The sequence below is a fragment of the Hemibagrus wyckioides genome, linkage group LG21, assembly GCF_019097595.1.
Source record: "Hemibagrus wyckioides isolate EC202008001 linkage group LG21, SWU_Hwy_1.0, whole genome shotgun sequence".
In the NCBI taxonomy this organism is placed as follows: domain Eukaryota; kingdom Metazoa; phylum Chordata; class Actinopteri; order Siluriformes; family Bagridae; genus Hemibagrus; species Hemibagrus wyckioides.
Genome location: NC_080730.1, coordinates 11,666,900 through 11,691,506, shown reverse-complemented (window position 1 = coordinate 11,691,506; position 24,607 = coordinate 11,666,900). Strand labels below are relative to the sequence as shown.

At 38.8% G+C, this 24,607-nt stretch overlaps 2 protein-coding genes across 8 annotated transcripts; both read left to right on the top strand.

The window, feature by feature from the left end:
- The first annotated feature begins 1,483 nt into the window (after positions 1-1,483).
- Positions 1,484-24,508, top strand: cpne1 (copine I). 7 transcript variants are annotated; one of them, XM_058373674.1, is made up of 17 exons: positions 1,567-1,624; positions 3,989-4,072; positions 16,119-16,250; positions 16,379-16,558; positions 16,692-16,766; positions 17,814-17,885; positions 17,978-18,061; positions 18,155-18,244; positions 18,696-18,794; positions 18,886-18,972; positions 19,215-19,274; positions 20,607-20,740; positions 20,856-20,910; positions 20,988-21,039; positions 21,139-21,272; positions 22,516-22,752; positions 22,933-24,508. In XM_058373674.1, exons 3-17 carry the CDS (start codon positions 16,119-16,121, stop codon positions 23,044-23,046), a joined length of 1,605 nt encoding a protein of 534 aa, XP_058229657.1. In that variant the 5' UTR covers positions 1,567-1,624; positions 3,989-4,072; the 3' UTR covers positions 23,047-24,508. The 7 variants fall into 7 exon arrangements, with proteins under 7 accessions (XP_058229656.1, XP_058229657.1, XP_058229659.1 ...); XM_058373675.1 differs by lacking the exon at positions 1,567-1,624 and adding an exon at positions 2,018-2,075; XM_058373673.1 differs by lacking the exon at positions 3,989-4,072 and having other exon boundaries at positions 1,484-1,624.
- On the top strand, positions 1,569-8,669 carry rbm12 (RNA binding motif protein 12). The gene is made up of 3 exons (XM_058373669.1): positions 1,569-1,624; positions 3,989-4,072; positions 4,967-8,669. The coding sequence occupies exon 3, from the start codon at positions 4,989-4,991 to the stop codon at positions 7,674-7,676; it is 2,688 nt and encodes an 895-aa protein (XP_058229652.1). The 5' UTR covers positions 1,569-1,624; positions 3,989-4,072; positions 4,967-4,988; the 3' UTR covers positions 7,677-8,669.
- Positions 24,509-24,607: the final 99 nt, after the last annotated feature.

Here is a 24,607-nt window from a genome sequence, read left to right as displayed (position 1 = left end):
GAGATAATGTCATAGAATGGAAGCCCACCTTTCAGTGGATATTATGAGAATACTTGATTTTATTTGTCTGTGATGCTTGTTTGAACAATGAAAAATCTATCTACCAACCCAAAGGAATTTGCACTAGTAGTTTTAAAAAACAACCTTCGTCTCATTAGTGTGTTGCTGCTGCAGGGTCACACTGGATCCCAGATCCACTCTTTCGGGAAAAAAATTCAAAAAGTTGAACGTGCGCTCATTTGGCCACAAGAGCATCCATCTATCCTCTACATTGCTTATCCTACTGGGTTGCAGGGAAAATAGATCCCAGGAGACTCAGGGCACAAGGCAGGGTACACTTGGACAGGATTTTACATTTAAGGCATTTCAGCAGACACCCTTATCCAGAGCGACACATTTATCTAATTTATACAACTGAGCAGTTGAGGGTTAAGGGCCCTGCAGTGGCAGCTTGGTGGTTTTGGGATTTGTACTTGCAAACTTTTAAACTTTATCACTACAGACAGTTTAAAGATGCCAGTCAGTCAACAGTGTATGTCTTTGGACTGGGGGAGAAAGCCAGAGTAGCCCCCAAGGCACGGGGAGAGCATGCAAACTGCCCACACATACACTATATTGCCAAAGGTTTGGGAACACCCCTCCAAATCATTGAATTAAGGGGTTGGGCTTGGCCCCTTAGTTCCAGTGAAAGGAACTCTTAATGCTTCAGCATACCAAGACATTTTGGACAATTTTATGCTCCCAACTTTGTGGGAACAGTTTGGAGATGGCCCCTTCCTGTTCCAACATGACTGCACACCAGTGACTGTGAGCCAGGCCTTCTCGTCCAACATCAGTGCCTGACCTCACAAATGCACTTCTAGAGGAATGGTCAGAAATTCCCATAAATACACGTTTAAACCTTGTGGAAAGCCTTCCCAGAAGAGTTGACGCTGTTTTAGCTGCAAAGGGTGGGCCAACTCCATATTACATTCATGTGCATGTGAAGGCAGACGTCCCAGTTTTGGCCTGCTCTCTGCTCTATTTCATCCCAAAGGTGTTCTATCAGGTTGAGGTCAGGACTCTGACCAGACCAAATTCACTCATCCATGTCTTGATGGGCCTTGCTTTGTGCACTGGTGATGATTTGGAGGGATGTCCCAAAACTTTTGACAATATAGTGTATGTGTGGTGGTGGGACTCGAGCCCCCAACCCTGGAGGTTTGAGGCAAGCGTGGTAACCACCAAGCCGTCGTGCTCTCACACGACACAGGGGCATTATGAAGAAAATTCCAGTTCAGCGTCCAGTGGGGGTTGCTTTGTGCAGGACATCTGAGATGTTCCACTCCGACCTTGGCAGACGGTGTCCTCATGGCCCTGGTTCTGTGCACAGAGGTTTTAATAAACAAACAAACTTGACACGAACTAGTAGAGGGTGCTGAGCGGAAAGGGCGTGGTTTGAAAGCCACGCCCACTGCGCAGGCTGCTCATTGGTCTTTGTAGTCAGTGTGTCCGCCATCGCCGAATGATTTCCATACAAAGATGGTTGTGCAGGCGGCGAGTGTGTGCACGCGCAGAGGAGACATCGCTTTTTAGTGACAAATCCCAACCAACTAACACAAATCTGTAAAAGCAGATCTTTTCGGTAAGGATGTTCAGAGAACAGCAATTCACAGAACTCTTGCACTGTAGTTGAGCACAACGTTGACGCCATTTGCAGACTGGAGTGAAGCTGAACATGTCCGGTGTTGGTAGATCAAGACTGTTAGAAAAATATTAGCTCAGGGTTTTGCATGATGCCCGCTGAAGCCAGCTTGACATTGCATTTATTTTGCTGTTCCTTTAAATTTCTGTGTTTCAGCGTGTTTGTGCAGAATGAACTCTTAGCATGTAGTCGGCTTGGTTTCAGTAGCGTTCATTAACTGTTGTTGAGTAGACGGACTGCTGCGCCATTTTGTCATCCTCGGTGTTTTCTCCGCTCTCTGACTGGCCGCTCGCTGTGCCATGTGATTTTTTAAAATCTGAAATTTTGTTCTCCAAATGTCAGTATTTCTGCACACCAAGCTGTTTGTGATACGGGTCCCCCTTCCAAACAGGTATGAATATTGTTTTTCGCCTCATCTCCTCCATCTTTTCTATTTCTGGCTTTGTTGTTTGAGGGCTCAGCGAGTCCATTACTGCTCTGATCCCGAGGTCCGGGGTTTGGGGTTGGTTTCTGTCGTAGCTTCTGAAAAGTTTGTACAGATTTGTGTGGTTAGGCATTTTATTGTAAGGATCCCACGCCAAAAACATGTAAAGTACTTATTTAAAGGTTCTCTGTTATGTGCTGAAGACCATCAGTGTACTCTTGTATGCGACCCTCCTGTTTTGCCATATGCTGACTGGGGCTTGGTGTATTTTGGTTACCTTCTGATCCCCTGCTCATGAAGGTGTGATGGACAGAGAGATGGAGATTTGTGTTTAGGAAGTGTATTGTGTCTGTCTGTGGAAATCTTGTGTTAAATGTAGCAAACAAAATTGCAAGATACATAGGTATAAGTATGGTTACATTGTACAGATACAAACTATTTTTTAATGAAAAAAAACCCCCCACCTTTCTCATAAATGTTCTTTCTCTTAAAGTTGTGTCTCAAGAAATTTATGGATGTGTGTTTTATTCTGGGATCAATTTTTGTCCTCTTCCTATTGACTTTAAACATTTTTTAAACAGATGAGGGTTTGGTGTGTATTTTGCCTTCTTAATGTCTGATGGTATCTAGATGGATGGATGGATAGATAGATACTCATCTGACTCAGTTTATTGTTCCATGGATAAAAATCTATGAATTTATGTACTTAGCTTTTTAATGTACTTTATTATCTGTTAAAAGAAAGTAGTGCTGGCTATAGTTCATATCACAGGTTTATATGACTGTGTTTGGTCTACTAGTTGATCGTTTATACAGTAAAAATGTATGCAGAAGTGGCATATGATCATGTTAACGGTACGGAGTTTATTCAGCATTTTCATTTTATTTAACTGTCTCCTCTGTCACTGGTTTGTAACTGTCAAGTAAATTCCTTTCCTAATTTTTCTGATAGGACAGTAGAGTTTACACTTTCTCTATTTCTCGCTGACGTGACTAGCTGCATTATTAACTTCGAGAGAGAAAAGATTGAGAGAAACAGCCAGACGGGTGTTTGTATAAAAGAAATGACCGAGTCGACGTGTTTAACAGGCATTTGATGTTTAAATGCACTTTAACTATAAATAGAGATAGGATAAGACAATAAGAGGAATAAAACATGCTGCTATAAGCTCATAATAAATGTCAGTCTTCTGCTTTCTCAATGCCCTACTGATGCAGTAGTATTATCTGAGCATCAACACAGTTCCAGTTTCATTCAGGTTCAGAAATACTATACAGTGGTAGATTGTTGTGCGTGTGCACATAGAAGTTGATTTACTTGAAATTTGCTTTCATGTGATTTGACATTAAAGGTTTTAGTAAAGTTATCGGTAGTCCGTCTGTCCTCCTTGTACACTTGTATTTATTGTGCACACAATTCTATTGCAGCTGGTTTTGTGTAGAGGTTCATTGTTATTGCTTAATTACTTTATACCACTATATCCATGCATTAGACCCATACATCAAAGGTTCTGAGAAAATCCCTGAAATAGCATATTAATATGTGTTTTTTATTTGTTTCATGATTGGGGATCTTCATGTTTGAATATTTTAACAATATTGGTTTTGCTGTTCTGCATGATTTTCTGCTGAGTTCACTATGAAATATAATATTATGTTAAAGCTTAATAACTCTAAAACCTGGCAGGGGCTTTTGCAGCTAGCCAGACCTCTGGTGTGAATGGTGATCTAAATTAATGAACGCTGGATTTGAATTATATTATGCTAATAGCTTGAAATGGCTGGTGCTGAATGGTTTACTAAAACATGCATTCTGGGCGTTCTTGGTTAAATTGCTGTTTGCATTGATGTTTTTGCCTCCGTTTATTCTCTTATTACAGTCGAGAGTTGATTTTAAATGATTGACGACAAGATTGGCTTGGGTTTCGTCCACAACTAATAACGAACCACCACTAATTATACAGGTAAGACTTTGTGTAGCCTTTAGTTCATTAGACACATTTAAGAATGTCTTTGTAACCGTCTCTTTTTTTCTTTTTGTGCTGAATAAATCTTAGTCATTAGCTGGACTATAGGTCACCAGGTAAACAATGTTGCGTTCGATCAAATGTGCAGACAACACTGTGCTGCTATATTCTGAGAAATATATGTATTGGAAAGTCCTATTTTAATATTTTCTGAGCTTTTTGCTGAATTCTTAAAAATGTATTAGCCATGGAATTCCACTGTTCATGTTCACTTTTTTTTTTTTTTTATCCGAATGAAAACGGTTTTAACATGCTATACATTTTGGACCATATTTATGTCTGTGAGCAGCAAACCTGGCTTGTGTTTATGCAGACCAGTTGAAAAATTTACTGGGCTGTTCTGTTTTATGATTTTGTTGATATTGGAGGTATTTAGTACAGATATGACAAGGTAAAGAATTGTAGCTCTTTCTATACTTGGATAAATTGGTGAAATTTTATTTTTTTACAAGTAAAAAAATGTGGTCACTATATGACAAAACTGATTTCAATCTGTACCAGTTTTTGGTTGAAATTGGCTTTTTGCACTTAGTGGTTATTCTTGTGGGAACTACTTTTGGAAGCATTGGAGAGTTATGGCATTAGCCATGTTATTATTGTATTATTTTTTATGATATATACTCAGTGACATGAAATCATTGTTTGATTGGCTTTGGTTATGGAGAGATGACTGCATTTGTTTTTGCTGTTTACATTGTGATTGGTTAAATGCTTTGTGTACAACAACTTTCATCCTCCCCATTCTATGGTTTTAGTCTGCTTTGTGTGACTTTGTCCTACTAACCTTTCCTTCACCCTAGCCTGATGGTCGTTGCCTTCTTTCGTCTACAGGTGTGCGTTTTAGCACCTCAGCATGGCTGTGGTCATCCGTTTGCAGGGCCTCCCCATTGTGGCGGGCACCATGGACATTCGCCATTTCTTCTCCGGTCTGACAATCCCGGATGGTGGCGTGCATATTGTAGGGGGTGACCATGGTGAAGCTTTTATCGTGTTCGCAACAGATGAAGATGCAAGGCTTGGGATGATGCGCACAGGGGGAACAATCAAAGGTTCCAAAGTGTCATTGTTACTTAGCAGCAAAACTGAGATGCAAAACATGATTGAGTTGAGCCGCAGGCGTTTCGAAACTGGTAATGCAGAAGGAGCTTCAGGAAATAGTAATCGGTCAGGGCCTCCCAATATTACTGGAGGAACTGAAAGGGGTACCTTGCCAACCACTGCACAAGGTTTTAGTAATACCACTTCAACTACAGCAACCACAGCTGTCTCTGTTAATGAGCCTGTGAGCAACAAAAGTGCTCCAACCTTTGCCTCAACAACTATAGGTAACATGCCTCCAAACTTTAATAATTTCAGCAGCCCAAATCTTAGCATGGGGTCTACCATGACTACTGCCATGTCCTCCTTAAGTACTGTACCTCCTCCAATACCCCCCTTGCCCACGATGCCAACATTACCACCTATGCCGCCCATGCCGGTACCACCACCAGTGTCCACATTACCCCCAGTACCAACTGTAAACCCTTTAAACTCAGTGCCACCAGTTCCACCCATGGCTCACATGCCACACCTCTCTGCACTCCCTCCTTTTAATCCTGGTGTTCCTCCACCAGTTGGACCTGTAGCTGGTGGTCTTGCTGCCTCAGGACCACCCATGTCTCTTGGAAACCCAAATCCAATGTTTCTTAACCCCTTAAACCCTCTGAATCCACTCAATCTCCAGGCTCATTTGAAATCAGCATTGATGAACACTGATGAGTTGTTCATACAGGTTCAAGGCCTTCCTTACAGTACATCTGAAATTGAAATTGAAGAATTTTTCCATGGATTAGGGGTTGACTCTATTCGGATACTCAGAGATGCTCTTGGCAGGAGCAGTGGCAGGGCTTTGGTTAAATTTTTTTCACCCCAAGATTCCTTTGAAGCTCTTAAAAGAAATGCTGGTATGATAGGCCAGAGGTATATAGAAATATCTCCTGCTTCAGAGAGGCAATGGAGAGATATCCATGGATCATGTGCAGAGCAGCTTAAAGTAGGTAGTGACTTGGAGCAGAGTCGGCATCATCGTGGAAGTGCCCCCTCTGCTTCCCCTTCTGGGCGAGAACGTGCTAGGTCTAGGTCACCTCATAAACAAGAGTTCTGTGTGTATTTAAAGGGGCTCCCGTATGAAGCGGAAAATAAACAGATATTTGAATTTTTCAAAAACCTGGACATTGTTGAAGACAGCATTTACATTGCATATGGACCCAATGGCAGGGCAACAGGGGAGGGTTTTGTTGAGTTTAGAAATGAAATGGACTACAAAGTTGCTCTTGGATGTCACATGCAGTACATGGGAAGCCGATTTATACAAGTGCACCCCATCACAAAGAAAAACATGTTTGAAAAGATTGATGCAATTCGCAAAAGAATGCAGGGCTCCCAGGGGGATCATAAAGGTAGCTCATCAGAGGGTGGAAAAGGTTCTCGAATTTGTGCTCATATAACAAATATCCCCTATAATGTGTCAAAGAAAGATGTACGTCTGTTTTTGGATGGAATTCAGTTGTTTGAGGACAGTCTCAAAGTACTAGTTGATGGCAATGGTAATGGCCTTGGCCAAGCTGTAGTGCAGTTTAAATCTGAGGAAGATGCCCATAAAGCTGAAAGATTACATAGGCAAAAGTTAAATGGCAGGGATGCTTTCGTACACTTGGTTACATATGAGCAGATGAAGGAGGTTGAGCGAAACCCTCCACCACAGTCAAAGCGGGGACAAAAGGCCCAAAACCATTCCCTTGCACATGCCCATGCCCATGCCCATGCACATGCCCAGGCCCAAGCCCAAGCTCAGGCCCAGGTGCAAGCCCAAATCCAAGCTCAACATGCTTTCCCTGGAATGACCGGGGAGGAGTTCAGTTTCCTCCGAAGTGCTGTGGGAAACCTCGGTAATGGCCCTCCATTTGTCAACCCGTTCGCTGCACCAGGTAACGGCTTAGCAGGCCCACCACCTCTGCCTCCTTTAGGTGCAGCTGTAGGAGATGTTTCACTTCCTGTTCCTCCACCAATTGTTGGAGGGCACTTACCAGGGCCTGTCCTGGAACCACCTGGTTTCCGACCAGGTGGTAGTAGTGCACCTCCTGGTTTTGTTGGAGCCCCTGAGAGCTTAAGGAGCATTTCTTCATTTGATAATGGATCTTCAAGAAAAGGTTCAAGTCAAAATCGTGGTGGAAACCAAAGTCGTTCAGCAGGCACTCAACCTGCCTTTGGTCCATCCTCTGAAAATCCGAGGGCATCAACCACCGGTGTTGCAGGCAACCCACGACCCACTATAGTTAAAATTCAAAATATGCCTTTTACTGTCACAGTTGATGAAATATTAGATTTTTTCTATGGTTATAAGGTGTTGCCTGGCTCTGTGTGCTTGCAATTTAGTGAGAAGGGACTGCCTACAGGGGAGGCAATGGTTGCATTTGATTCCCATGATGAAGCAATGTCAGCTGTTATGGACCTGAATGATAGACCTATTGGTGCAAGAAAAGTAAAAATCACTATGGGATGAAGGAAATCATGACAAAACGGATGGATATGCACTGACCTTAGAGTGGCATAACATTTTTTTTTTCTCTGATAAGACATGCTAGATTTAGTAGATCCAAGAGAAAAATATATGTTGACCCTTTTAAAGTGTGATTGTGAAAGTGATCTGTTTAAGGGATGGTCTGTTGCGTCTGTTTTTGTCTAAAGTGCTTGAGACTGGAGTCCAGTTGTGTGAGAGCTGAGGTTTTGTGGAATTCACGAAGAGGTGAAAGAACACTTAATTGCTGCATTTTGCAAGTCTAGGCTGATGGCTATGCTGAACTGTCTTTACTGGCAAATGTCTTCTTTTTCTTTGTTTCCTTCTCTGTTTTTTATTCTTTACCCTAATTCAGTTTTTGACCATTTGCTGTACTACATGTTCAGTATATTTTGTGGTTTGTGCTTTCTCAGATGCGGTGTACACCTAATGCTGCCATGCATGGTGTATTTGCTCTTAAGTACAACTTTTTACCCTCTTAGTTTTGTTTTTTACAATAGACAGTAAATGCATGAAAGTGTTTTCTGTTGATTTTCCACATTGAGTGCCAGGTCTATAGGAAGAATTTTACCTGTGAGAAACACAAGATGATGAATGCGATGACTTTATTCACTGTAAATGAATACGCAGCTATTTGTTTAATAAATGCGGCAATGTAATGTTTTGTAAATGAAAGCTTTATACTCTTAACTGCTCTCTATCATGTGTATGTGTATTTTTCCCTTTTATTGCTGTGACATATGGTAGCGTTGTTGCTTTTTCTTTTCTTTTCCCTTTTTTTTTATATAAATGTCAGCTTTACACAATTATTTTGGTGTTAAAGTTTATTTGCTGTATATATTTTTTTTCCAGCGTAACTCTTTTGTCAATAAAATGACATTCCTGAATTTTTCAATTTGCAAGGTATTGTATTTTTTTCTTCTGCCCCCTCTTTCCCTGTTTCACTCTACAAATAAACAATAAAGATTTTTTTCCTCTGCTGACTTGGATGTTTCACATGTGTACCTCAACATTTTGTATGAAATGCTTATTTTCAGAGTAGGCATCTCTTTGTGCTAATCTAGGTTTGGATATTGCAAGATGTTTTCCACTTCAGCAAGGTCATTTTCTGAATTGAAAAGTTGTTTCTTGGGGGAAAAAATGTCCTGCTGGGTTTTTGAGGTAACGTTATTATGGTGTGCATCACATTTTAAAAGGAATTTTTTTTTTTGTTTATTTGGGAACATTCCTGCCTTGGCTGTAAGTAATATTTGAAAATAAGCTTTGCTACTGTTTATCTGCAAACCTAGCTGAAATATATATATTTAAAAAAAAAAAAAAGTTATTTATGGCTCTAGGTTTGTTGTATACATGGCTATGGGCAATGATGCTGTGGATTGCATGCTATAGAGCCACAGTCTTTTCTGAGTATATCTATAAGACTTAATATATATGATGTTATATATTTGGATTTGGAGTTTTCGATGTTGAACCAAACCCAAAGCATATACTTATCTGGACTGGGTCTGTGCGTTTGTGTTAGGAGAGACTTCATTTGGCTTCTTTCAAAAAGTACCTGACTAAATTTACTGGTCCAGGATTCCTTATTTATTAATGCTGCTTGTGGGTTGCACCCAGAAACAAGCTCTGTAATATAAGATGCAATATTAAGAGCTATTGATAATTCAGATTGTCTGTCTAGTGAGTGGAAAGGTATTTATTTGTATGTGGCAATCTGGGTATTACTGCTGGCCTTTTGACGAATGTGTGATATAAGATCTGCTTGAGCCGTCCATTACTCAAGGTAAGTTTCAGGTCTTTTCATCTAAATACAGCTGTGAAACTCAGCACTGTTTGTTTGTCTTTATATAACCGCATATCTGGAAATACATGCTCTTTATTTCTAAGAGCTCTAACTTGTGACTTTTGTGGCTAAACATGATATGGTCATTTACTCAGTTGACTGTTTATGTATTTCTTTAAAATGATTTACATCTACTTTATAAACCTCCCACTTCACGCTTTGGCCTGTTGCTATAGTCCTGAGATTGTATCTGTGCCATGTTCATGATGTACAGTCTGAAGCTACAGACAGCACTGTAATCATCATTTTGTTTATTTGTTGAATTCCTTCTATGTCATTTCTGAAACAGACTTGAAAATCTTGTGGGCTACATTCTTGTGTTTAAGCTGATGTTTAAGCTGAAATTTCTGGCATTGCTGAACCAAAGGTTTAAGATGATTGTCTTAAAATGCATAGCGATATGAAATATAGTCAATCTTTACTGTTCAGGATGGCTTTTCTGCTCTAGCTATTGCGCTAATGGCTTTTTTGGTCTAATATGTAACTGAGTAAATGAAGGCTAATCATAAAGCTATTTCTATTTTTTGTGGTCTTATGAGCAACACCCATGCAAATGTTATGCAATTAATTGCTGATTCTTGCATTTAGAGCCTTGTGGGTCTATACTGACTGTCTTACTGAATCATCCTTAATGTCTGTATTATGCTGAGTGTTTTCCGAATTGTAAATATAAGATTGTAGAATTATTTTAAGTTTAAAATGTCCAGATGAGTACTTTAATGCTGTTTTATAAAGTGACCCCTAAATTGTTGGCTGCTAGGAATTTCAGAGCATTGCTTAAGTTGTGTTTCACAGTTTGCCACAGTTGGCTGGTCCAGTAACTGAAGAGATACACAGCCCATCGTGTTTCAGTGTCAGACAAAGCGTTGCTTTTACAATGTGCAGACATTAGACAAGGAGGTCGTGTGGGCTGTTTGAGTGATACTTTATAAACTCCCTAAAGATGCAGTATATTGCCAAAAGTTTTGGGACACCCCTGATAGAACACCTTTGGGATGAATTAGCAGGGAGACTGTGATCCAGGATGAAATTAATTTAATGATTAAAGGAATGTAATATGGAGTTGGCCTGCCCTTTGCACCTATAACAGCTTCAACTCTTGTGGGAAGGCTTTCCATAAGGTTTAGGAGTGTGTTTTATGGAAATTTTTGACTGTTCCACTAGAAGTGCATTTGTCAGGTCAGGCGATGATGTTGGACGAGAAGGTCTGGCTCGCAGTCTCTGCTTTAATTCATCCCAAAGGTGTTCTATCGAGTTGGGGTCAGGACTCTGTGCAGGCCAGTCAAGTTCCTCCACACCAAACTCGCTCATCCATGGACGTTGCTTTGTGCACGTTGCTTTGTGCACGTTGCTTTGGATCCATGGACGTTACTTTGTGCACTGGTGTGCAGTCATGTTGGAACAGGAAGGGGTCATCCCCAAAGCATGAAATTCTCCAGAATGTCTTGGTATGCTGAACCATTCAGAGTTCCTTTCCCTGAAAAACAACACCTGAATTCAATGATTTGGAGGGGGTGTCCCAAAACTTTTGCCAATGTAGTGTAAATGTTGAAAATCTGGTAATCTGGTAATCCATTAGACCTGATATCAAGCCAGACATGTAAAGACAAAGGGTGAACTTGGTGTGGAGTGTGTGGGAACAGAGCTCCAGCACCTTTGGTATATGTGATCATTTGAAATAATGAAGTATCAAAATACCTTCTGATTCCATTTTTGTAAAAAATGTGATAGAGTAAATAATTACTGTGCACATTTTCCCTTGAAGGAAAAGTCAACCCTTAAAGGCTTTCAAATATATAATTATAATATTTAGGATGTTCTTAGTGGTTCTAGGACTGATTTATTAGATTGGTTCTGTGTGCATTTTTCCTTTGAGGAATTAACAGCTGTACCCTGAATTGACAACAGCAGGGGGATGTTATTGCTAGCATAGTTATGTTCAATAGAAAAATTAATTCAGCAGTCTCAATTTTAAGTGAGATCTGTACATTGTTCTAACACTTAAAAGAGCTAAAGGGTTAAGAGCTGAATAGACTAAAGGACTACAATTTAATTGGGGAATAGATGAAGCAAGGTGAGCTTGCAGCTTGTAACTTTGCCTTGCAGGCATTGGCCCTCTCATCTCCTGAATTTCAAGTCTTCATCCTTGGATAATTTTCATAGTACCAGTTCCTTCAGTGTTAATGGAGCGATATAAAATTAAAATGGTTGCTCTAAATCAGCAACTTTAGACACAGGGTTAAATCTATTGACCAAACTGGTTGACCATATTGGGTCTTCAACAATAGAGTTATCATTGATATTAGCTGGAGAGCTAGTTGCTAAAGCTACTCCAAAATTTTGCACGAAGATGTAGAGTTCACTATAGTAGCACAGTATCAATAGCCACTCAAACCTGTAACTATGAAAGTGCAGTTAAAGGCAAAGAGCTTTACCTGCTCTGACGGAGCAAACAAAACACATGCTTTAGTGGCTGCAGCCATTCCCCTTCACCTTGCACATACAGGCCAAGGTAGAAATTTATTACAACTTGCCCTGTACTTCTTACAAGGCGCCTTAAACACAGCTCCTTAAAATTTGGCGTAATGATAGAGCAGTTTCATACTGCTTATACAGGAAAACAAAGCAGAGAAAATAGTTAAATGTGTTTTTTATAAATAAACACTAAAAATAATGTTACACATGCACCCACTGTCCACTTTATTAGGAACACCAAAAAAAACAATTGGTATTAGGTATACCAACTAACTGTAAAATCATGCTGGTACAGGTCATGAGCTTCAGTTAATATTCACATGAAGCATTAGAATGGGAGAAAAGTGTGAAGTGTGGCATGGCTCAGGTGCCAGACAGTCTGGTTTCCTGGAACAGTTTCTAGATTTTACAGAGAATGGTGTGAAAAACGAAAACACAACCTCAGACATTTCTGAGGGTGGAAACACCTTGTTGATTAGAGAAATCAGATGCCATGTTGGTTCAAGCTGACAGACAGAGTAATCAATCATGCTTTACAACAATGATGAGCATCATCAAACCTTGAGGTGGATGTGCTACACTTGCAGAAAGCAGCATCAGGTCTTCTCTCAGCCAAGAACAAGAATATGAGCTTTTCATGGGCAATCACAGGGTTGAGTAATGAAAACTGGACAGTTGAAGATTATGGGGGGGGGAAATCACCTGTCTCAACTGTCCAGTTGAGGCGAGTCTGTGCGCATCAACACGCATGCCATGATCAAAGTCCCTGAAATCGCTCACGACTTCTGCATGATTGCAGGTGTATGTGTGTGTATGTATGTATGTATGTAATATATATATATATATATAAAATATATGCGCATGCATGATTGTCTGCATGCATGTATGTATGTTATATATATATATATATATATACACACACACATTGTGTATATGTATGTATATATATATATATATATATATATAATGTGTGTGTGTGTGTGTGTATATATATGTGTGTGTGTATATATATGTGTGTGTGTGTGTATATGTGTGTGTGTGTGTATATATATATATGTGTGTATATATATATATATATATGCATGCATGCATGCATGCATACATATAGCGATATTTATAATTAAACACAAATACTGTTACCTCCCGTGTAGGCACTGAGGCTTGTGGACTCCATTTTGCCTGCTTACGGTTTATGATGTTCAGAGTTGACATTTTCTGCAGTTTTATTATCTTTTGTCTGATTGTTGCTGTGTGTGGTGGAGACCAGTAGACGACAGCTGAGACTGGTTTGATGAAGTGTTCGGGATATGTGAATGAACCTGCGTGGAATGTTGCTCAGCTTGACTCTGGCGCTGGCGCTGTTGCACGGAGGCGTGATGGAAAGCTGATCCGTCCAATAGGTAGTCTGCGTTTGCATGCCAGCGCGACCAATGATATCACGCGTGTGTGCATCACTGGGCTCTGGGCCACACCTTCGTCCTTAGCACGGCAGCTGTGGCACAGAAACGCCTCGATCGATCCTGCAACTGCGGAGAGAATCTCGTTGTTTTGTATAAATAATCAAGGTTAGATTTGTAAATCTCAGTCTTATGTGCTGCTATTTTTTTTTTTACCAGTATGGTTTATCGGCGTGTGTGTTGTGTTTAACAGTGTGCGTTTTCGCAAATCCGGAAATACTACCCATCTACATGACCAAGCTGTAAAGTTTCTATTTACTGCTTTAATGTTGCCGTTGCATGGAGTGTGCGCGAGCTCTCGGTCCGGAGTCCAAATTACATGGTTTAATAGTTTATTATGAAACGACAGTACTGATTTGTTGTATCATGAGGAAGTCCTGGCTGGATGAGAAGGAACTTGAGCTTGTTAGTGAGTGATATTTGGCCACAGACATAAAACGCATTGCTTTATGTGTATTTCTGACTTGATATCTAACATGGAGTAAAATGGCGTCTGGTTTTGAATCAGTTTATAGAGAAGTCAGACTCTCCTGTACATTTAACGAGGGTTTTTTTCCGAGTTGCAATGAAAAAAAGTAATCTCTGTGAACTTTTCAGGGGAAACATGTCCACACCTATCATTGCTAATCCCCGGGGCGTTTACTTCCAAAGGTATATTGTGTACATTTATTGTTGTTTGCTCAGTTTATCCAGCAAATTATGCTACTGAGATCATCAAACCGTGTCGATGATATATAGATGTAGTGGGTATGTTTTTAACCTAGTGTACTTTTTTTATGACTCGTTTTGTAAATTTAATGATGCACGCTTAAAAGTTCAAGAGACATGATTAAAGAAAACCACCCCAATGGCGAGAAGTGGTACTACTTAGTATATTATATTTTTGTGTGTGTTGTATCGCCCTCTTGTGGCAAAACTTTGGCATAACACTTCAATAGTGTGTGTATTAGTTCAGGTTGGCAGTGATCATGGGATCAGTATACAGGGTTTGACAATTGCCTGATAAATTGTTTGTTTAGGGATTAGTCGTTTAAAAAAAAAAAGCTTTACACGTTTAGGGATGTAAGTATATTGTAATGGCAAAAAAACAACTTTTACTGAATATGAAATTGTTCTTTCGTGTCTAGCAGCAGAGCGTGTATTATGCAGTGTTTGAGTAGAGCAGGAGTGTTTAATCTTAACCACAAAATGTCTGCTCATTTTCCACACAAGCACAGACCACACCTGATAAATGACTATAGACTGTTACCAACTGACTAAACAGGTAGAGTCACTTCTCAAACCTGTAGCCATATAGGCCTGCTGTGTGTAAGACTGGACAGCTCTAGGGTATGTCCTTTGGAGATTTCCATGCTGCATTGTGGGCTTTTACTCTGTGCCGGTGTGACTCCTGAATGGTAAATCTTCTTAAATAGCACTTTGCACAGTAAGTGGGTTGTAGTATTTGCAAGGTTTAGACATGTTCTTTTCACGATCCTTAATTTAGAAATGCTTGCTTTTTGTAGGCAGGGAAAAATCCCAGGCTGAGTTTTACTAAAGAATTGCAGCACAGAGATTACTGTTAAATGATTGTGGAAGCTTTTCATTAAGCACTCTCTACCAGACGAGTTTATCTTGACTTTACAATGGAAATCCAGGCAGTAAATCTTCTGGATCCATCTGAAAGTTTTGTCTGTTTTCATAGCTCACATTTTTTTTGTTGTAGAACTACAATATTCAGCACAATCATAGAGCCTATACAGGAATAGTAACGTGTAGTAACGGTCCAAACTGAGTTATATTTCCGTAGGGACAATAGTACACCACTACAGTAGGTGCTGCAACTGAAATCTGCCATTCTACATCACTATCCTAATTTATAAGGATTTTCTTAACGCGGACCTGGTGGCTTAAATGTGGCTTCTAGCAGTCAGTCAGATATCGGTAGGCATTTGGTAGGGTTAACAATGTACAATCTTCACAAAACTGGAATGATTGCTCCCTCTAGCGACCCACTAAAAGGTTGCGTTGTCACTCATTGGCCACTGGGGGCAATATTCAAGGTTTTTTTTTCCTCACTAGAATGAGGTGTACAATGAAGATGCTCTTTACTTCTGATCTGTTGACTTATGCTACAAGATTGTAATAATTGTGAACTCCTCTGATAACTTGCATAATGTGCTAAACCAACTTTTACCTTCTGTTCCTATGACATTTGTTTTTGTCATTTCTTCAAAACTGTGTTGTCTAAAGACTCAAGCACCTGTCCATCATGATATGTATAGAATATAATGCCAAACCAGCCATTAGGGGCAGAGCTTAGTTTTCTCTAACAGCTATTAGACATGAAATACCGATTCACACAAAACTTGAAAGGCATATTTAGGACTAGATCTTGGGTATTATTATATTTATTATTATAAGTTTGGGCAGTGGACACACACCTGTGAATGGCAGACACTTGGTAGTGACCTCATAGCACTGGGAACTTGCTTAAATTGCAGAGTCACACTTTTGTTGTTCGAAGTCTACCAGAATCAGTTTGCCATTACTGTTTGTATTTCCACATGCAGTGAGTTCACCACCACCTTTCTGTCTCTCTCTCTCTCTCTCTCTCTCTCTCTCTCTCTCTCTCTCTCTCTCTCTCTCTCATCCCCTATCCACCCTAAATAGATGGCGAACCAGTACATGACCAAGATTGAACTCTCTATATCTTGCAAAAACCTTCTAGATAAAGATATTGGATCAAAATCTGACCCACTGTGTGTCCTGCTGCAGAGTGTGGGGAATGACCAATGGACAGAGGTATGAAACACTTTTCTGCCATCTTGTCATTTAAGGTTGTGAGCTTTAGTGTGAGAGTAGTGTCTTGGTGATAATACTTATGTATTTGTTCGTTTCTTTATTTGTTTACTAATTTATGTGAATTTTAGGTGGACCGCACAGAGAAAGTGAAGAACTGCCAGGACCCAGAGTTTTCTAAAAGACTGTGCATTGATTACCATTTTGAGAAGGTGCAAAAACTAAAGCTAGGGATCTACGACATTGACAACAAATCTGTTGACCTAAAAGATGATGACTACTTGGGAGGCTTTGAGTGTAACCTTGGCCAGGTATTAGCACTTTCACACGGCACATGTTGTGAAGCTTTGAGTTACACTTGATGCAACATTGTGAAATTATTGTTTATGTCCGTAAATGTGTTTGGTGGAATGTTTGTAGTCTGCATGTGTTAATCTTTCATAGATTGTGTCAAGTAAGAAGATTACCAACCCCCTTATGCTCAAACCCGGCAAACCAGCAGGCAAAGGCACAATAACGGTATATCTTGATGCTTTTTCTGTTTTCAGTTTAACTTAAAAATGTTTTTAATCATTGAAAATTAATGTTGATTAATGACTTTTTGCAGGCCTTGCACTCCATAAGCACTTACTGGTAATTCTCACAGCATTGGCATGTTTCAGTGTGAAATCTTCACTTGTTTCACTCTACATGTTGTTCTTTGTAGAAAGCATTAGACTGTTGATTAGTACAGTTGAAAGAGAATCAGTTTAACTGTTGAACAGTAGTTCAGTATAATTCTATACACTTTCACCTCTTGTGTGCAGTGCTTATTGTAGACGTCTTTGCTACGAAAGAGATTTCAGTGTGTTGTAAGATTTAATTGGAAAATTTGGTTACTTGACCTTCTGTCATGTTGTTGATTAGTGTCAAAAAATTATTTGTAGGTACACACAGTTTCATTAAAATGTGCTGCCCAATTTTTATATGCTACATGCAATATATGCATATTTTACCTTTTAAAATGAGTTATTTCTAAATTGCTTTGCCAACAGTCTGCCTACCTATTATTGTGCTTAATATGTGCCTGCATGCTTCAACTTATTAGAAGCCTAGCAGTATTGTCTTACTGGCCACATGTCCAGCCAAGATCTGAATCTAGAGAGACAACTACAACCTTGCACAAAGCAAGCCTGAATAAATAGTCTGAGGTATTGGTTAAAGCCTCACCATGTTCACTATGTTTATCCTCACCATGGAGCTAGCAATGGACTACCGGCAACTAGCTAGCTCATGTTTGCTAAGAGCCATAGCAAGCCTTATTTTTGCTAAGTAGTTAGTCAATAATTAGTAGTCAATAATTCTAAATTTTTGCACATCATATATTCTTTGGTAGTTTGTAGGTTTGCACAGCAGTTATCTTTTCTTTGTTTTCAAAAGACAAAGACCTTTCACTCAGGCTGAAGTACAGATTTGTCATTAATATTTAGCAAATGTGTGGTTGTGGTGCTTGTATGCTTTTACAGCATAAAAATCTCATACTCATATTGAAGCTATGCCATGTGATAGAGTCATTTTGTTTCACAGATTGTCGCAGAAGAAGTGAAGGATAATCGAGCGATTGTGCTGGAAATTGAAGCCAAAAACTTGGACAAGAAGGTAAAAAAAATATATTCACATCCATTTACTCAGTACTACATTCTTATAAATTAATTTATTAATTTTTGTCCTTGTTTTCTATAACTTTATAGGATTTATTTGGCAAATCTGATCCTTTCCTGGAGTTCTTTAAGCAAACTGATGATGGCACATGGCAGCTAGTCCACAGGACTGAGGTGTAGATTCACTTGCTTTTATTGTCAGAATCCTGTATTGGTTGCTGCCTTCTTGGCTTTAAATATGGTGTCTCTTTCTTTCACATCTTTCAGGTCATTAAGAATAATTTGAACCCATCCTGGAAGAAATTCACAGTTTCTTTACATACATTCTGTAATGGAGACCTGAACAAGCCAATTAAGGTAAGAGGATCTACAGCAGAAATTGTTCCACTACACACACTGCATTGTTGCACATAAAACATGGTTGGGGGGTACCTGATAGTTTTAATACTATTTAACACTGAAGCAAAGGTGCAGATGGGTTTGTAATACATTATAATCTATTTGTCATTAAAATCTGTCCAGATTGGTGTATACATGTTTAAAGTTTTAAATGTGTTTCTGAAGCTGGAACCCGTTGAAGATTTGCAAGTAGTATTACATTTGCCTCCAGTCAAAGGTTATTTTTTAAATGCCCTAATAAGTCAGTCCCTGTATGTCTCTAGGTGGCTTGTAGTGATAAGGATGAAGACACCAGCTCTGACCTAATAGGAGAGTTCACTTGCACTGCAGCCAGACTGTTGGAGGCTAAGGACCAGGGGGTGAGCAGTTTCACCACTCCGATCTAAATGTCTTGTCTTGCTCCCCTTAGGTCCACTGCTTTGATTATGATAACGATGGCTCACATGATCTCATTGGCGTTTTTCAAACTAAAGTGGCTGAGCTTCTGAAAGTAGACAGTGGTTCTGCGGTGAGACTGTCTTCAATAACAGCTTATTTAAATCTCTCCAGTCTAATAACTTTCATGTTGTTTGTTATGAACATTCTGGTGATGTTATCAGGTGGAGTTTGAGTGTATTCATCCAGAGAAGCAGAAGAAGAAAAAGAGCTATAAGAATTCTGGCGTTGTCCGTTTCAAATACTGCAAGGTGCGTATGTGGCCAGGTTTTGTTTTGTCATATATGGAGCAAATGAAATTGCACACAGATAAACACACTAAAGCTCACTGGGGTGTTTTCCAAGACCATTAAGTTCTTTTTAGAGATCTGAAATTAGTGTATTAAGTACTACTTCTTTAAAATTAGGTTTTATTTTTTTTATATATACATTTGATTGTTTACATTTTTGTATTATATATTTTAAAGGCCAATTTTTAAAATATTTGTTGCAGATAGAGGCACAGTACTCATTCCTTGACTATGTGATGGGAGGTTGCCAGATTAATTTCACGGTAAGTTTGCTGCTCTTGAACACAACTTTTACACCCTATGCCTTAAAAATTTTGACAGTCAGTGCCAGTTTTAATGTTGTAACTAAAGAAACATGCAATACATTTTTAGAAATTTTTTCTTGCTGTACACTAAAAATGTTTGGGTTTAAGGTCTAAAGAAGTATGAGGTGATGGATTTGAATTTCAGCTTTAATTACCTAATATTTACTAGATGCTATAAATGAACATTCCATCACTCATTTGAATACTTCCGTTAAGTCATCAAAAATATTGGAAAAAGGTGACTGATGAATTTTTCTTGTTGTCCAGGTGCACCTTGTAAGATTGAATGTTTCAACAATTAACACTCTTGAATATCTAGGTTTGAGTCTAGGGTTTTACCTGTGAAGGTTACATTTTTTTTTTTCCAGATGTATAAACAAACACCAACAAGATGAAGATTAGAAAATTGTGCATAACCAATTCAAGAATTTGGAATGTCCTGAAAAAGGAAGTAGATTTTTACCAACCAGTCATCAACCATGTCGACCAGGGAAAACAGTAGTTGATGAACACTGAGAGGTGTGGCCCAAAACAACAGTCAGTAACTTCATCAACATTCTCCATCTTGCAGCAGTGAAGGTTTCACAGTCCACTGTTTGAAGAAGTTGTTAAAAGCAGAAATTTAGAGGCCATGTAACAATCCAAACCTTTCATCAGCAGTAAGGATCAGAAGGCCTGATTTTAGAAAACAAAATGAAATGAGAGAAACCATAAATCCTGGAATCTAGATTAACCACTACCTCTAAGTTATGGAAAGGCCAATGGTTGGAGAAATAAAGGATCTCGTCAAGATCCAAAATGGTGGTGGTAGTGTCATGGCTTGGTCTTGGATGGCTGCTTCTGGAACATGCGCTTTATTGATCTTTATGATCAATAATGATGATGCATGCATCCAGTGTATTTGGGGGGAACTTCATCATGCAGCAAGATAATGACCCAAAACACACTGCCAAGGATTTATTTAGGGGATTTATCTGTTTCAAGAACTTTAGCTTGCTATTAATTTGGTTGATTTGCCCTCAAAGGTGCAATGTTTTTGTAAGTTGTTTTTTTTGATTTACAGTTCAGTATTAGAATTTGAAAGCTGAAATTCTGAACTATCATGTCATATTTATCTGTTGATATTAAACCCAAACGTCTTTAGTGTATAGGAAAACCAGAATGATTGTCCATACTGTTCCAATACATTCAAAAAGAACTGTATTTTAAGTGAATATATTTAAACCCTAAACTCCCTGCTAAAATTAGCCCATGGTGACAGTAGCCCAGTCTAAGACTTGTTTGTTGTAGGTGGGAATCGACTTTACCGGCTCTAATGGAGACCCTCGCTCCCCGGATTCTCTACACTACCTTAGTCCTAATGGGGTAAACCAGTACCTCAATGCAATCTGGTCTGTGGGCCTCGTGATCCAGGATTATGACATGTAAGTGCAGAAGTTCAGCCCCTATGTTTTTGCATTTCTACTTTGGCACCATTTGTGGCCAGTACCGCTTATTTTATGTGCTTTTTATCTCTTTTTTTTTTTTTTTTCCCCATAGGGATAAATTGTTTCCCGCTTTTGGGTTTGGCGCTCAGGTGCCTCCGAATTTTGAGGTTAGGTTTGCTCCCTTCTTCTCATCTCATCATGTACCTTTCTTAAACACACAGATGAATATGATCTTATCTTACAGGTGTCGCATGAATTTGCTCTGAATTTCAATCCCAGTAGCCCTTACTGCAAAGGTACGAGTCATTAGTGTTGTCTAACAGTGTTTACATGAAAAGTGATATTTTAACAATTATTCTGTTGAGGTTTGCTTCACTGTGTGTGTCTCTCTGCAGGAGTGGAGGGCATTGTACAGGCATATCGCAGTGTTCTGCCACAGGTGCGTCTGTACGGCCCAACTAACTTTTCCCCCATTATCAACCACGTGGCCCGTATTGCTGCAACAGCAGCTCAGCAGCCAACTGCAGGGGTAAGATCTGAGCTCTAAAGCTGCTTTCAAAAGGGCATTTTACTGTTGTTCAATAAGCACATTGATGCGCATTACTGTTTTCTTGAAGCTGTGTGTGTATGTGGAAAGAGATCAGTATGACATCCTTTCAATTCTTGAGAAACTGTCTAGAGAAAATTACTGGCAGTTGCTATACTTTATTTAAACCTGTGTTTAAAATGCATAAAAAGACAACACTGAATAAAATATGTATGGAAAAAAGTCAGTAAACTCGAAGGGAAAAAAAACACTTTGTTCATTGGAGAAAGTGTATGGGTACAGCAGTGCTGTCTGTGCTGGACTGATTTCTAACAGTAAACGTATAAATATTAAAGGTTTAATTATCTATGGCTGTCATAAATTGATTTTTTTCTAATACATTCTGATTTTCTGTTACAGCTACTGCTTAGCTTACTGCTTAGCTAAACTTATTCAAAATACATTCATGTATTTTCACAATTTGGTTATAAGTAATTACAGGCTTTTAATTATCTATTTTGGTTTTAAATATAAGATGACATTACTGAAGTGTTCTTATGCTTTTGATTCTCAAGTCCACTTTTTAGACACATGTTAATCTGTTGGCTGTTATGTTTCTAATCTGAATCCTAAGGTTAAGACCCTAAAAATGATGAATTCCTGTGCAGACACTGACTCAGTGTGTGATTTTCCATTCTCTTGAAATCAGTGGCCAGAGGTGTGTTTTGCCGGACACACAGATGACTTTATGAAATCTGTCTAATCCAATACTTTCCAATGCTTGAAGGTTCATTGCGACAGAAGTTTTGGTTCTTAATTTGCTTTGAGAAAATGACCCCAAATAAACATTGATTTTCTGTGACCCCAATCCTTGACCAGTTTTGGGGGTCTAACCCTTAAGTCATATGCTTAGTGCAGCTTGAATGCTACTCGCAGTAACTAGCACAAATCAGTCTCTATTGTTAAAACATTTCTATTAATCTGTAAAATAAATGTTTTTATAACATAAATAAAATGTTCTAAATCATCTAACCCCATGTGGTGTTATCTGTACTTTGGAAACTCCTGGCTTGTATTAATAAGCTTGTTTTAGTGAACCGAACAGCAGTATACAGATCATTACACATGCTTTTAAAGGGTTTGAACTGTTTTGTGTAGCTCATCATGTGACCTAATTTGGATTTATATCAAAGGTTACTCTTAGCTTGTCTTCACACTGATAAGCTTTTACTTTTTTCATTCACAGCAATATTTCGTGCTGTTGATCATAACTGATGGAGAGATTACAGATCTGGACCAGACCAAGCAGGCCATTGTGAACAGCTCCAAGCTCCCCATGTCCATCATTATTGTGGGTGTTGGTGAGGCAGACTTTAAGGCCATGGAAGTACTGGATGGAGATAACGGTGTCCTTAAATCTCCTAGCGGAGAACCAGTGGCACGAGATATAGTACAGTTTGTGCCTTTCAAAGACTTTGCCAAGGTATGTCTCTCATAGCAGCTGGTTCCACCTAGTTACTAATAGCTTGTTAATGTGAGGCAGACAGATTTCTAATGGTTTGAATTTGACCAGTTTTAAAGCATGCTTTTTTCTTTTTCTTTTTTTCCAATTTCACAATTTCTTATTTTTTCTTCTTTCTCATTCTTCTTTCCTTCTCTTCAGGCTCCCAAAGAAGCTCTAGCCCAAAGTGTTCTTGCTGAAGTACCTAATCAGTTGGTGTCTTACTTCAGGATGAGGAATCTGAACCCTGTCAACCCTCCTGCTCCTAGAAAATAGAGGCAGGTGTATGCAGGATTTGGAGAACCACCGGGTTCAGGGGAGAGCTTGTTATGAAGAACATATGCAATGAATTATGTAATGAAAATAATGAATGACGCATTAGCCTTCATTAGCCATATTTTCCGCTACCTTTTTTCTGCTCTTTCACTGTATTTACACTTTCCATTTGAACGGTCAGTGATGATTTTTAAGTTCTGGATTATAGTCTAGATATACAAGTTTTAGGATCCACAACTGACCTTACAATGCAATAGATAATTAATCCACCAGCATTCCACCTTCAAGATGCATTTAAAAGTATATACTTTAGAGGAAAAAATATTTCAGAAAAAAAAACCTTTTTTGATCTTTTTATATTGTTTGTTAGGGCTTTGGGTTTCACAGCATTAATAACAATGAACTACTCAGTATAGCATGCACTTGCAGCTTCAGCCATGTAAAAAGCAGTTACTCCATTCCCATAAAAACTAGGGGGACATGAATATTTTAGTAGAACTTATTGATCTCTGTTCAGTATCCTGCTTAACTTTCCAGAGCTGAATGCAGTGTTGTGAAGAATTATTATATATATATATATATATATATATATATATATATATATATATATATATATATATATATATATATATATATATATATATATATATATATATATATATATATATATATTTTAATAGAGTACTCCTCTAGTTACTCTTATTTAAAGCAAAGTATGCCAGTCACTATCAGAATAAAATATATAGCCATAGGATTGCCCAAAGATATAGGACTCTTGGATGCTGGGCCAAAATTAATTGCACTTCAATCATTTTCATTGTGTAGTAGAAAGAGTGCCAAATTGGAGAATATAAAATTGCTTCCATTGTAGTAGTGCACTTGGTCTGACGTATATGAATGCCAACTTTGCCAAACGTATTTGTTGCACTTCTCAATCACTATAGAGCCTGAAAGATTCCTTGTGTTTCCTTGTAATGATGACTTTGTTTAGGTCCCTAAAGCAAAATGTGTAGAAATAGCAACTGTTCGTATAGCTCATGTTCTGCACTTTCTTTAAAATGGTCACCATAATTGACCCATCAGCACTGTGTGTAATCAATGCAGTCATGTAGATCAGTCAGTATACTAGTGCCACCCCATATATGCAGATGTTTGCACCTTGACATGCCTTAATCAAAGTGTCAGATATTTTACACACAATATACTTAAGCTTTTCAAAATATAATAATGCTTGCCTTAAATAGCAAAGTCTAGAGGAGTTCTTGCTGTTAGTGTCTTTCTCTCTTGAGGCTGTTCTGAATGTTTGACAATAATGGGAGTTTGACAGTATTTTACAGTTATTTCCTCTGTCATGTGCTACCTTTGTGTGTGTAAAAATGCCACTCAGGCACAGTTATCTCCTGCATCTCTTTTGACTACACAGTTCTCAGCATTGAAATAAATGAACTCTGCTCAGTTGTCAGCCATTGTCCACTCCTTTTTTTTTTGTCTACTTTGCATAACCTATTCTCTGTAATGAATGACAGTTATTCACATTTTCAGTTGCTTGAAGTGCTCTGTA